At 46.0% G+C, this 13,922-nt stretch overlaps 1 protein-coding gene across 1 annotated transcript in view; it reads right to left on the bottom strand.

The window, feature by feature from the left end:
* The window catches only part of palm1a (paralemmin 1a), a 104,940-nt gene that overhangs the window by 75,032 nt on the left and 15,986 nt on the right, over nt 1-13,922 (bottom strand). Inside the window, exon 2 of the mRNA XM_056276944.1 lies at nt 5,573-5,618. Coding sequence (XP_056132919.1) covers nt 5,573-5,618 — 46 coding nt within the window. The remainder of the gene's footprint in view (nt 1-5,572; nt 5,619-13,922) is intronic.

The raw sequence follows: 13,922 nt of genomic DNA, 5'->3' as shown, positions 1-13,922 counted from the left end.
AGGAGAAATAAGAGGGGATAAAATACAGAGAATATATCAGAGATGCTGACACATACAGGAGAAATAAGAGTTGATAATGTAGAGAGAATATATCAGAGATGCTGACACATACAGGAGAAATAAGAGGGGATAAAGTACAGAGACTATATCAGAGATGCTGACACATACAGGAGAAATAAGAGATGATAAAGTACAGAGACTATATCAGAGATGCTGACACATACAGGAGAAATAAGAGATGATAATGTAGAGTGACTATATCAGAGATGCTGACACATACAGGAGAAATAAGAGGGGATAAAATACAGAGAATATATCAGAGATGCTGACACATACAGGAGAAATAAGAGTTGATAATGTAGAGAGAATATATCAGAGATGCTGACACATACAGGAGAAATAAGAGGGGATAAAGTACAGAGACTATATCAGAGATGCTGACACATACAGGAGAAATAAGAGATGATAAAGTACAGAGACTATATCAGAGATGCTGACACATACAGGAGAAATAAGAGGGGATAAAGTACAGAGAATATATCAGAGATGCTGACACATACAGGAGAAATAAGAGATGATAATGTAGAGTGACTATATCAGAGATGCTGACACATACAGGAGAAATAAGAGATGATAAAGTACAGAGACTATATCAGAGATGCTGACACATACAGGAGAAATAAGAGATGATAATGTAGAGAGAATATATCAGAGATGCTGACACATACAGGAGAAATAAGAGATGATAATGTAGAGAGAATATATCAGAGATGCTGACACATACAGGAGAAATAAGAGGGGATAAAGTACAGAGAATATATCAGAGATGCTGACACATACAGGAGAAATAAGAGGGGATAATGTAGAGAGAATATATCAGAGATGCTGACACATACAGGAGAAATAAGAGATGATAATGTAGAGAGAATATATCAGAGATGCTGATACATACAGGAGAAATAAGAGATGATAATATAGAGTGACTATATCAGAGATGCTGACACATACAGGAGAAATAAGAGGGGATAAAGTACAGAGACTATATCAGAGATGCTGACACATACAGGAGAAGTAAGAGATGATAATGTAGAGAGAATATATCAGAGATGCTGACACATACAGGAGAAATAAGAGGGGATAAAGTATAGAGAATATATCAGAGATGCTGACACATACAGGAGAAATAAGAGGGGATAAAGTACAGAGAATATATCAGAGATGCTGACACATACAGGAGAAATAAGAGGGGATAATGTAGAGAGACTATATCAGAGATGCTGACACATACAGGAGAAATAAGAGATGATAATGTAGAGAGAATATATCAGAGATGCTGACACATACAGGAGAAATAAGAGGGGATAAAGTACAGAGACTATATATCAGAGATGCTGACACATACAGGAGAAATAAGAGATGATAATGTAGAGAGAATATATCAGAGATGCTGACACATACAGGAGAAATAAGAGATGATAATGTAGAGAGAATATATGTCAGAGATGCTGACACATACAGGAGAAATAAGAGATGATAAAGTACAGAGACTATATCAGAGATGCTGACACATACAGGAGAAATAAGAGATGATAATGAAGAGAGAATATATCAGAGATGCTGACACATACAGGAGAAATAAGAGGGGATAAAGTACAGAGACTATATCAGAGATGCTGACACATACAGGAGAAATAAGAGATGATAATGTAGAGAGAATATATCAGAGATGCTGACACATACAGGAGAAATAAGAGATGATAATGTAGAGAGAATATATCAGAGATGCTGACACATACAGGAGAAATAAGAGATGATAATGTAGAGAGAATATATCAGAGATGCTGACACATACAGGAGAAATAAGAGGGGATAAAGTACAGAGAATATATCAGAGATGCTGACACATACAGGAGAAATAAGAGGGGATAATGTAGAGAGAATATATCAGAGATGCTGACACATACAGGAGAAATAAGAGGGGATAAAGTACAGAGACTATATCAGAGATGCTGACACATACAGGAGAAATAAGAGATGATAATGTAGAGAGAATATATCAGAGATGCTGACACATACAGGAGAAATAAGAGATGATAATGTAGAGAGAATATATCAGAGATGCTGACACATACAGGAGAAATAAGAGATGATAATGTAGAGAGAATATATCAGAGATGCTGACACATACAGGAGAAATAAGAGATGATAATGTAGAGAGAATATATCAGAGATGCTGACACATACAGGAGAAATAAGAGATGATAAAGTACAGAGACTATATCAGAGATGCTGACACATACAGGAGAAATAAGAGATGATAAAGTACAGAGAATATATCAGAGATGCTGACACATACAGGAGAAAGAGATGATAATGTAGAGAGAATATATATCAGAGATGCTGACACATACAGGAGAAATAAGAGATGATAATGTAGAGAGAATATATCAGAGATGCTGACACATACAGGAGAAATAAGAGATGATAATGTAGAGAGAATATATATCAGAGATGCTGACACATACAGGAGAAATAAGAGATGATAATGTAGAGAGACTATATCAGAGATGCTGACACATACAGGAGAAATAAGAGGGGATGAAGTACAGAGATGCTGAAATACATGTTAGCTGCTTACTGACAAACATGTCTGAGGTAGATGTACATGACAGACTGTACCAGTATATACAACATGTACAGTACATACAACATGTAAAGTACAATATATACAGCATGTACAGTACAGTATGTACAGTACACACAACATGGTAGATGTAGTGACAGTGTTAAGTTTTCATTTAAATGACAGCCTGCATTAAGAAAGTGTTTCTATATCTGGTTGTTTTGGGGTACAGTGCTCTGTAGCGTCTCCCAGAGGGGAGGAGTTGGAACAGGTTGTGACCAGGGTGTGATGGGTCTGCAGTTATTTTGCCTGTCTGTTTCCTGACTCCGGAGGTGTATAAGTCCTGAATGGAGGGCAGGTTGGCACCCATGATTTTCTCTGCAGACCTAACTGTCTGTTGTAGTCTGTCCCTGTCCTGTTTGGTGGCCGATCCAAACCAGACAGTGATGGAGGTGCAGAGGACAGACTGGGTTATTGCAGTGTCGAACTGAGTCAGCAGTTCCTGAGGCAGGTTGAACTTCCTGAGCTGGTGGAGAAAGAACATCCTCTGCTGGGCCTTTGTGATGATAGTGTCTATGTTGGGTGCCCACCTTGGGTCCTGGGAGATTGTGGAAACCAGAAATTTGTAGGTTTTCACCGTACACACCATGTTGTTGAGTATGATGGGGGGGGGGGCAGTGTTGGGTGGCTCCTCCCGATGCCCACTGTCATCTCCACTGTTCTGAGCGTGTTCAGCTCCAGGTTGTTATGGCCGCACCAGAGAGCCAGCTGATCAACCTCCCGTCTATATGCAGACTCATCACCATCCTGGATAAGGCCAATGATGATGATTGTGTCGTCCACAAGCTTCAGGAGTTTAACAGATGGGTCTTCTGTCTGGTGCCTGTGGCTCAGAGTGGCAACCTACCATCCAAGCTGTTTTTGAGCAGCATATAAAGAACTCAAAAGGAGTCAGAAGATGCTAAAAGGCTCAACGGGGCAGTGGCAGAGTTCATCTGTATGAACTATGTGCCAGTATTTCAGCTGAGAAAGCTGGGTTCAGAAACCGTGTACAAAAGGTATGACCCCCCCCCTCCCCACCCACCCTTCCCGTGCTAATGGAAACGTCTGAGTTTTTTTTTCTATTTATGAGTAGGAGTTTGTCCATCTTGTTAGCCAGAGAGTGGACATTCGCCAGGTGGACTGACGGGAGAGTGGTTCTAAATCCCCACTGTCGCAGTTTAAGAAGCGCTCTGGCTCACTTACCCCTTCGGCGTCTTCAGCGTAGTCTGCACAGAGCTGTACCATCAAGACATTCATTAAAACAATCAGTTAAAGTTGGTAAAAAAGTTTGTTCAGTTTGTCCAGTGGACAGTTGGAGGCTGGGGAAGAGGAGAAGTCCCACATTAAACAGGTCCTGGTTAAGTGTGGTTATCCTAAATGGGTGTTTGTCAAAGCCAGGAAGACGCCCACACAGTGCACCAGCCAATCGAAGAGAGAAGGACAACAGCTGCCTAAGTGTAAACCAGTGGTGATTCCATATATTGAGATGTGCATTTTCCAAACACCACATCTCAGTTGCTTTCAAACCCCAAAACACACTGTGCCAGAAGTTGGTCCACCCCAAGGATCAGGTCCCCCGGCACAAACAGAGCAATATAGCGTAGCTGTTAAGTGCCAGGAGGATTGTCATGACTTGTACATTGGGGAAACTAAACAGATGCTGGCCAAGAGGATGACACAACACAGGAGAGCTAACACCTCAGGCCAGGACTCCACAGTCTACACCATCTATGGGCTAGTGGCCACTCTTTCAGGGATGAGGATGTGACCATCCTTGATAGGGAGAAACACTGGTTTGAACGAGGCGTCAAAGAGGTCATCTATGTGAAGAGGGAACGACCATCGCTGAACCGGGGGAGGGGGGGGGGTAAGAGTACATCTGTCACCATCTTACAATGCTGTGATTGCAACTATTCCCCAATCCTCTGTGAACAGTACACATGGCCATTGAAACTCTAGTTAATGGTCACACCCATATTTGCATAAGAGACTGTTGGTTGGTTTCGGTCATTATGCAACTGTATCGTTGTAAACATGTCAGTAAACATGGTGTCCAGATGAACTGATTCGGCCTTCTGTGATTTATTTGTTTAGCACCTTTCATTGTCAAAGACAAGCTTTTCTGAATAAAAGTGTCTTAAGGCCTGTTTTAAAGGAGGCCAGAGTCTGTTGAGCCCTTAGGTGGTCTAGGAGGGTGTTCCAGAGAAGGGGACAACTTTTTTCTCAGATAACAGACATTTTTTCAGTACTTTTTCTTTAAAACCTGTAAATCCTGTGCTTACTGGTCAGCTTAACCTTGACATAATGTGACTGACCTTGTGAACTGGGTTTTGAAGCATGCAAACAATATGACAACTGGTCAATTGGATACTGATTCTCCGGATGAGTTTTGGGTTTGGGCCTAGGTTGAAACCCACAGAGAACAAATCCCCCATCTTTCATGGAGGTCTGCGCTAAGATCTGTTTGATATCTCTGCCGTGTGTCAACCCTCTCTTTTCTGTGTGTATTGGCAGGTAAGACAGGCTGTCTGTCTTCATGTTCGCAGTGTAAAGTTCAGGAAGTTAGCAGTGTACGCTATGCTAACATTCCTTCATTGTTCATACTGGTTTAATTCACCTCCATTGCAGTGGGATGGTAGCCAACCCAATAAGCACGGGGAAGCAGAAAGACACAAAACCTCCAGACACCAGCAGTCACATGCCATTCATTCCTATGGACAATTTACAACCTGCAGAACATGGGGACAACATGCATACAACACGCGGAACAGCTGGTATCAAACCCAGGACCCAACAATGCTAACGACTTTCCAGCTAAACAGCCTGGCTTCTCACTAGGCTAACATGGCTAGCACACCTTTATAGTGAACTCCCAAAAGCTATGACAAGGAATGAGGAGAAACTCACCGCAAAGACCTGCAGTCGCTCCTGCTGAGCCAGTCCTTCAGATTTCCTGGGGGAGAGACAGACAGATACAAAGAGAGAGACAGACAGAGAGAGAGACCGGTGTTAAAGTGACGTTGAATCACTGAAAATACAAGCACACTCTAAAACAGATTAAATAAAAACATTTCACTTAAAACAGACACTAAGGTCTCCATCAACCAAAACCAGTTATGGGAGACATTTAGAAAACAATAAACTGGACTTCTGGTTCTGCCCTGGTATGCAGCAGACGTAGGTCCCAACCAACAGTTCCAATTTCTTTTCACTTAATTTGCCTACTTCTATGACCATATTTGAATTATTTTGATGTGATACGGTTCAAAATTCACTGTCCACCTGGGCGTCTGGGTAGCATGGCGGTCTATTCCATTGCCTACCAACACGGGGATCGCCGGTTCGAATCCTCGTGTTACCTCCGGCTTGGTCAGGCGTCCCTACAGACACAATTGGCCACGTCTGCGGGCGGGAAGCCAGATGTGGGTATGTGTCCTGGTCGATGCACTAGCGCCTCCTCTGGTCGGCCAGAGCGCCTATTCAGGAGGTGAATAGCGTGATCTTCCCACGCACTATGTCCCCCTGGTGAAACTCCTCATTGTCAGATGAAAAGAAGCGGCTGATGACTCCAGATGAATCGGAGGAGGCATGTGGTAGTCTGCAGCCCTCCCTGGATCGGCATAGGGGGTGGAGCAGAGACCGGGACGGCTCGGAGAGTGGGATAATTGGCCAAGTGCAATTGGGGAGAAAAAGGTGGAAAAATGTCCTCCAAAAAAAAAAATCCTCGTCCACCTAACCTCGCTCAGACACAGAACTCTGGCAGCCAGAAAGAATTAGGTAGAGAACAAGAGTGAACGACAGTTGAGGTAACGAGTGAGACAAGATGGCGAAGGGTGGCCGACTCACAGTGGAATATATTCATGGGGAACTTCACCTCTCCCATGAGGCTATCCTGACAGACTCCAGGGCAGAAATTTCCACCCTTCGCACGGAGCTGAGGCAAGAATTTGAGGCCGTACATTCGGAGACAACAAAAAGTTTTCATGCCTGTGCCATGAGTTGGGCAAGGAGATACACGGACTCCATCAGGATCATGCCCAAGTGAAAACAGAGCAAGCTGACATGGTGCACAGTCTCACAGAAGCTTGTGACCACATTCAATAACTGCAGCACCTCGAGGAATAAAAAAAAAGCTGAAACGGCTAAAGGACAAAATTTTTAATCTTGAAAGCAGGAGTCGGCTATAAAACATGAGGTTCTTTGGCATGCCAGAGGGAGCAGAGTGCTCCTGTCCCACTAAATTAATAACAGAGATGATTCCAGAATTTTTGGGTGCCGAGAATTTTCCCTCGCCAGTACTGATTGACCATGCCCATCAATTGCTAGCAGAGGGGTGAAAATTTAAAGGAACACTAACATAGAGTGTCTTATTAATGTGTTGGGCCACCACGAGCCTCCAGAACAGCTTCAATGCTCCTCGTCATAGATTCTCCGCGTCTCTGAACTCTACTGGAAATATGGAAGACATTACATTACATGACAGTAATTTAGCTGATGCTTTTAGCCAAAGCGACTTACAATAAGTGCATTTAACGTAGGAAATCAGGAGAACTACTAGTCATCTGAGGTAATAAGTGCATCTAGACAAGCATCTAAGAGCAAAACCAGTGCTAAAGTAAAAGCGCGAGAAAGAGATTTTTTTTAAATGAGTGCATACAATAAGTGCTAAGAGCAAATAACAGGGTAGTAGTTCTTGAAGAGGTGAATTTTTAACCTGCGCCGAAAGATGGGCAGCGACTCCGCTGTCCTGACATCAGTGGGGAGTTCATTCCACCATTGTGGGGCCAGGACAGGAAAGAGCCATGACCGGGTCGATCAGCAGCAGAGGCCTCTGAGCGACGGGGCAGCCAGGCGTCCCGAGGCAGAAGAGCGAAGTGGTCGGGCGGGGGTGTAGGACTTGACCATGGCTTGGAAATAGGAAGGAGCTGTTCCTTTCTCTGCCCTGTAGACTAGCACCAGAGTCTTAAACTGGATGCGAGCAGCTACTGGGAGCCAGTGTAGGGACATGAGAAGGGGAGTTGTGTGGGAGAACTTAGGGCGGTTGAACACCAGACGAGCTGCAGCTTTCTGAACAAGCTCCAGAGTTCTGGTGGCCAACGCCGGGGCGCCAGCAAGGAGGGAGTTGCCGTAGTCCAGCCGGGAGGTGACCAGAGCCTGGATGAGCACCTGTGCCATCTCGTCAGTGAGGAATGGGCGAATCCTCCTGATGTTACAGAGGAGAAATCTGCAGGAGCGAGCAACCGATGCAACGTTTGCAGCAAACTACAGTTGGTCGACCAGGATCACACCCAGATTCCTCACAGTCCGAGTTGGCGTCATCACGGTGTTGTCAATGGTGATGGCCAGGTCTCGGTGTGGGCAACCTTTCCTCGGGAGGAATATCAGCTCTGTCTTGTCCAGATTGAGCTTCAGGTGGTGTGTTGCCATCCACTCCGAGATGCCAGTCAAGCACACAGCAATGCGTGTCTCTACTTGTGTGTCGGGGGGGGGGGGACAAGATCAGCTGGGTGTCATCGGCATAACAATGGTAAGCGAAGTCATGCAAGCGAATAACAGAACCCAGGGATATTGCGTACAGGGAGAAAAGGAGAGGACCCAGAATTGAACCTTGTGGAATGCCTGTAGTCAGTCTGCGTGGCTCCGACACAGATCCCCCCCATGTCACCTGGTAGGAACTACCAGTCTGGTAGGATGCAATCATTGCGAGGGCAGAGCCTGTGACATCCAGCCCCTCGAGGGTAGAGAGGAGGATCTGGTGGTTCACTGTGTCGAATGTAGATGACAGGTCCAGGAGCATCAGGACAGAGGAGAGAGTTTGCTCTCGCAGAGTGCAGCGATTCTGTCACTGCAAGGAGGGCCGTCTCTGTCAAGTGACCCACCTTGAACCCAGACGGTTTGGGGTCTAGGAGGTTGTTCTCGTGGAGGTACAAAGAAAGCTGGTTAAAGAGAGCACGTTCGAGAGTTTTGGATAGAAAGGGTAGAAGGGAAACTGGTCTGTAGTTTTTGACATCGGAGGGGTTAAGTGATGGTTTCTTGAGAAGGGGGGTGACTCTAGTAGTCCTGAAGGCAGATGGAACGCATCCTGCCTGGAGGGAGGTGTTGATGAGGTGGGTTAGATAGGGAAGGAGTTCAGGTGCTATAGACTGAAGAAGAGGGGAGGGGACCGGGTCAAGGGAGCATGTGGTGGGGCGACTTGATGTGATGAGGTTGAGGACCTCGTCGGGGGAGAGGGGAGCGAGGTGGGATAGGGTGGGACGTGGAGAGGTGAGGGAGGGTGCAGAGGGTGGGCTAGTGCAAGGAGCGCTGACCGGGTGGTGAGAAAAGGAGGATCTGATGTCGTTTACCTTCTTGACAAAGAAGTTAGCGAAGTCATCAGGGAGGAGGGAGGAAGTAGGAGGAGGTTGAAGAAGTGGAGAGAAGGTTTCAAATAGTTTCTTAGGTTTAGTGACAGAGGACTGGATTTTGGAGCGATAGAAGACAGCTTTAGCAGCAGAAAGGGAGGAGGAGAAAGTGGAAAAAAGATTGGAAGTTGAGGAGGTCGTCTGGAAGTTTGCCTTTTCTCTATTTGCGCTCTGCCACTCTCAGGCTCCGTCTGTCAGTACATGCTGAGTCGGTCAGCCAAGGGGCAAGTGGAGTTGGGCATGCAGGCCTGGAGGTGAGGGGACAAAGGTTGTCTAGAGAAGAGGAGAGGGTAGAGAGAAGATGATCAGTAGCGGTGTCAGGGGGTAGGAGAGAGAAAGATTCAGGTGTAGGGAGGATAGAGGAAGGAAGATCAGTGGCGGAGAGAGAGCTGTCTACAGGTGGAAACCATGTGGGTAGGGGAAAGGGCTGAGGGAGGAGAAGGACATGAAATAGTGGTCAGAGAGCTGGAGGGGAGTAACAGAGAGACGGCCATACTCGGCTGGGCCCGCAGCATGCTGTTATTGTCCTTTAGCAGGTTTTCTCTTAAATAAATCACGTTTCCATAAAACGAACTAAAACGGTAACGACTCGTCCATTTTACTATAGGCACAAACAAAGGTTAAGTGTCATATTGTTTAAATCTAAATGAACGTCAAGTAAATAAACAATTAAGTTTCCGCCATTGTGTGTGGGGGTATTGTGTAGATACTACTACAGTTAGATCATGTAACGTCATTAGAATGCAGTCCAGTCCAGCTGGGAATCCAGTTCTGAGTTTCGTGTCATGGGGTGTCCTGGTTTTGCAGGGGGCAGCAGAGACGAGCTGCAGGCTGGAGAGCAGCAGCACCAGCAGCCGCAGCAGCAGCCGCAGCAGCACCAGCAGCCGCAGCAGCACCAGCAGCCGCAGCACCAGCAGCCGCAGCAGCACCAGCAGCAGCACCAGCAGCCGCAGCAGCCGCAGCCGCTGAGTCGCAACCCGGCTGGAAACCGGTAACAACAACAACAACACTTTGCTGGCACTTTCTGTGTTTGTGTGTCAGAGAGTCAGAATGAAGCAACTTTGATGAGCTAAAATGCTAACACGGGGTCCGCGGTGGTGTATTGGTCTAAGCATCGGCGCTGTGTCGATGCAGTTGCCCACTGGGGACCGGGGTTCGCGCCCCGGTCTCGTCAGATCCGACTATGGCCGGACTACATGAAGCAGCAGTAATTGGCGGCGCTGTCCCCGGGAGGGGGCGGAGTCGGCTTGTGTGTGTGTGGGTGTGTGGGTGTGGTGTAGTGGGGTATGGTGTGGTGGGGTGGGGTGAAAGCGGCGGCGAGGCCTGGAGTCGCCTGAGGCGGCGAGGCCTGGAGTCGCCTGAGGCGGCGAGGCCTGGAGTCGGCTGAGGCGGCGAGGCCTGGAGTCGCCTGAGGCGGCGAGGCCTGGCGTCGCCTGAGGCGGCGAGGCCTGGAGTCGGCTGAGGCGGCGAGGCCTGGAGTCGCCTGAGGTGGCGAGGCCTGGAGTCGGCAGAGATGCAGCTGGCGAACGCATGCAGTACGAGGGTGGTGTTTCAACTAACATAGGGATCGATTGGCCACTAAACTGGGAGAAAAAAGATAAAAAATGTATGTAAAAAATGCTAATGCTACTCATGCCTGTACATTGGAAGGGCTTTTGTCAATTGCAGATATCAGTATAGACAGGTCAATGTCATGGTGTATCTTTTAAAGTTACACTGGAATAACACATGCTCTCATTTAGCTTATCATATCATGCCATACACCATTTTGACAATTTATGTAACAAAAAAACCATTATGTTGACTTCCTGAAAAATATATAAAAATACGACTCTTTTGTAGTGACTTCATTGTAATGTGTATCACAAGGTACATGAAAATTCCTACCAGAGTAAGAGTAAAGAACAGTTTTTCAGGTACACATTTCAATATTTCAGTGATTAAGACATGTACTTTGAGTGTAAATACGCCGCCAGAGTGCATTAAGAAAGCATCAAAATAGAGCTTGTTTATCAAAATATTTTACGGGGGACAATCCCCCCAGACCCCCCTACAGAAGTCTCCGGGCTAAGCCCTGAATGTCCTCAAATCCTGGAAAACGCCGCTTGTATGTCCTTCAATTTTCTCGACAACAGCTCATCCAAACAACTTTACACCCGATACTCGAGTCCTCAGCAATACGCCCGCCAAGTGTGACGCCAACTGGATGAACTGCTGTCAAGAAAATCGAAGGATGGACAGACCAGAGCCATTTTAAAGTCTGTGACTGTAATGTTAGGAAGAACAAAGTTAATAATAATAATAATAACAATGACTTTATAAAGCACTTTTCTAAACGTCCCCAACAACATTAAGAGTAAGAATAGAGGAATCCATAAATGCTTTCACAAATGAATTATGCCACACGTTTTGCTTTGTGTGTTGGTTTTGTTTTGCACTTGACAACACACACCACATCAGCCAGTACACCCACACATACACTGCCTTACTCCACTGATTTACCGACACACACATCCATACTTTATTGTATTAAGGTTGTTCTTTATTTTGTAATAAATTATGGTTTATTGAAAAAACACAATCTGCCCCACATTTGACCCACATCAGTTCGCCAACCGTCCCAAAAGGTCTACTGAGGATGCCATTGCCACTGCCCTGCACGTTGCTCTGACCCACCTGGAACTTAACAACACATACATCCAGATGCTGTTTATAGATTATAGCTCTGCCTTCAACACTATCATTCCCGCCAAACTAACCACCAAACTCCTCTCCCTTGGCCTCAACCCCTCCCTCTGTAACTGGATCCTGGACTTCCTGACCAACAGACCTCAATCTGTTAGGTTAGGTGACCACTCCTCCTCCACCCTGACCCTCAGCACAGGTGCCCCTCAAGGCTGTGTTCTGAGCCCCCTCCCTTTCTCCCTCTTCACCCATAACTGCCTGCCAACTCACCCTTCAAAGGTTATAGTTAAGTTTGCAGATGACACCACAGTCATTGGCCGCATCATCAACAATGACGAGACAGCATACAGGGACGAGATTCATCACCTCACATCATGGTGTACTACCAACAATCTGGTTCTCAATGTGCAGAAGATGAAGGAGCTGATTGTGGACTTCAGGAGGTCTAGAAGCTGCAGCCACTCCCCCACACACATCAATGGGGTGGAAGTGGAGCGTGTTTCCAGCTTTAAATTCCTTGGAGTCCACACCAGCGAGGACCTTTCGTGGACATCAAACACCCAGGCCCTTGTGAAAAAGGCCCAACAATGCCTGCATTTCCTGAGGAGGCTGAGGGGCGCCCATCTACCCCCCAAAATTCTCACCAACTTCTACCTCTGCACCATAGAGAGCATCCTGACCATCTGCATCTCAGTGTGGTACGGCAACTGCACCTCAGTAGACCAGAAAGCTCTGCAGCGGGTCGTCAAGGCGGCCCAGCATATCACTGGTACCCAGCCCCCAGCCATAAAAGACATTTATCACAAACGCTGCCTTCGAAGGGGTCTGAGCATCAGCAGAGATCCCACCCACCCCAACCATGGACTGTTCTCCCCCCTGCGCTCTGGGAGGCGCTACAGGAGCCTCAGAGCCCACACTACCAGGCTCAAAAACAGCTTCTTTCCACAAGCTGTTGCCCACCTGAACCTGGCTACCCACTGAATGTCTGTAGATGTTTTTATACTCATGTTTGTTTTGTTTTTTCTTTAGCTTTTGGTCTGCATGTGTGTATATCTTATACTATGCTTGCTGTGTTTGTGCATGTCTGTCTTGCACTGTTTGGTGAAGCTGCAGCCTCCATTTCAATTTTAACATGCACCTGCACATTGTTTTTAATGACAATAAATTGAATTGAATTCAATGAAGTGAGGGCAGCTATGAAGAGGATGAAGAGTGCAAAGGTGGTGGTTCCAGAGGACATACCTGTGGAGACATGGAGGTGTTTAGGACAGATGGCAGTGGAGTTTATAACTAGATTGTTTAACTAGATTAGATTATAGATTATAGATTATTTAACTAGATTGTTTATGTGGCACCGAGGTCCTTGTGAAACGTAATTTCGTTCCTTGTATGTATGAGACATGCATATAAGGCAATGACAAATAAAAGCAGTCTAAGTGTAAATCTAACACAATCCTGGAAAGTGAGAGGAGGCCTGAGGAGTGGAGAAGAAGCATACTGGTACCGATTTACAAGAACAAGGGTGATGTGCAGAACTGTAACAACTACAGAGGTATAAAGTGGATCAGCCACAGCATGAAGATATGGGGAAGAGTAATAGAAGCTAGGTTAAGAGGAGGGAAAGAGTAATAGAAGCTAGGTTAAGAGGAGAGAAAGAGTAATAGAAGCTAGGTTAAGAGGAGATAAAGAGTAATAGAAGCTAGGTTAAGAGGAGAGAAAGAGTAATAGAAGCTAGGTTACGAGGAGAGAAAGAGTAATAGAAGCTAGGTTAAGAGGAGAGAAAGAGTAATAGAAGCTAGGTTAAGAGGAGAGAAAGAGTAATAGAAGCTAGGTTAAGAGGAGGAGAGGTGATGATCAGCAGCAGCAGTATGGTTTCATGCCATGAAAGAGCACCACAGATGTGATGTTTGCTTTGAGAATGTTGATGGAGAAGTATAGAGAAGGCCAGAAGGAGTTACATTGTGTCTTTGTAGATTTAGAGAAAGCATACGACAGGGTGCCAAGAGAGGAGGTGTGGTATTGTATGAGGAAGATGGGAGTTGCAGAGAAGTATGTAGGGGTGGTGCAGGATATGTAAGAGGGAGGTGTGACAGTGGTGAGGTGTGTGGTTGGAATGACAGATGGGTTCACGGTGGAGGTGGGATTACATGAAGGATCGGCTCGGAGCCCTT

This window comes from Lampris incognitus, chromosome 3, assembly GCF_029633865.1.
Source record: "Lampris incognitus isolate fLamInc1 chromosome 3, fLamInc1.hap2, whole genome shotgun sequence".
Taxonomy (NCBI): Eukaryota; Metazoa; Chordata; class Actinopteri; order Lampriformes; family Lampridae; genus Lampris; species Lampris incognitus.
This window is presented reverse-complemented; position numbering and strand designations above follow the sequence as displayed.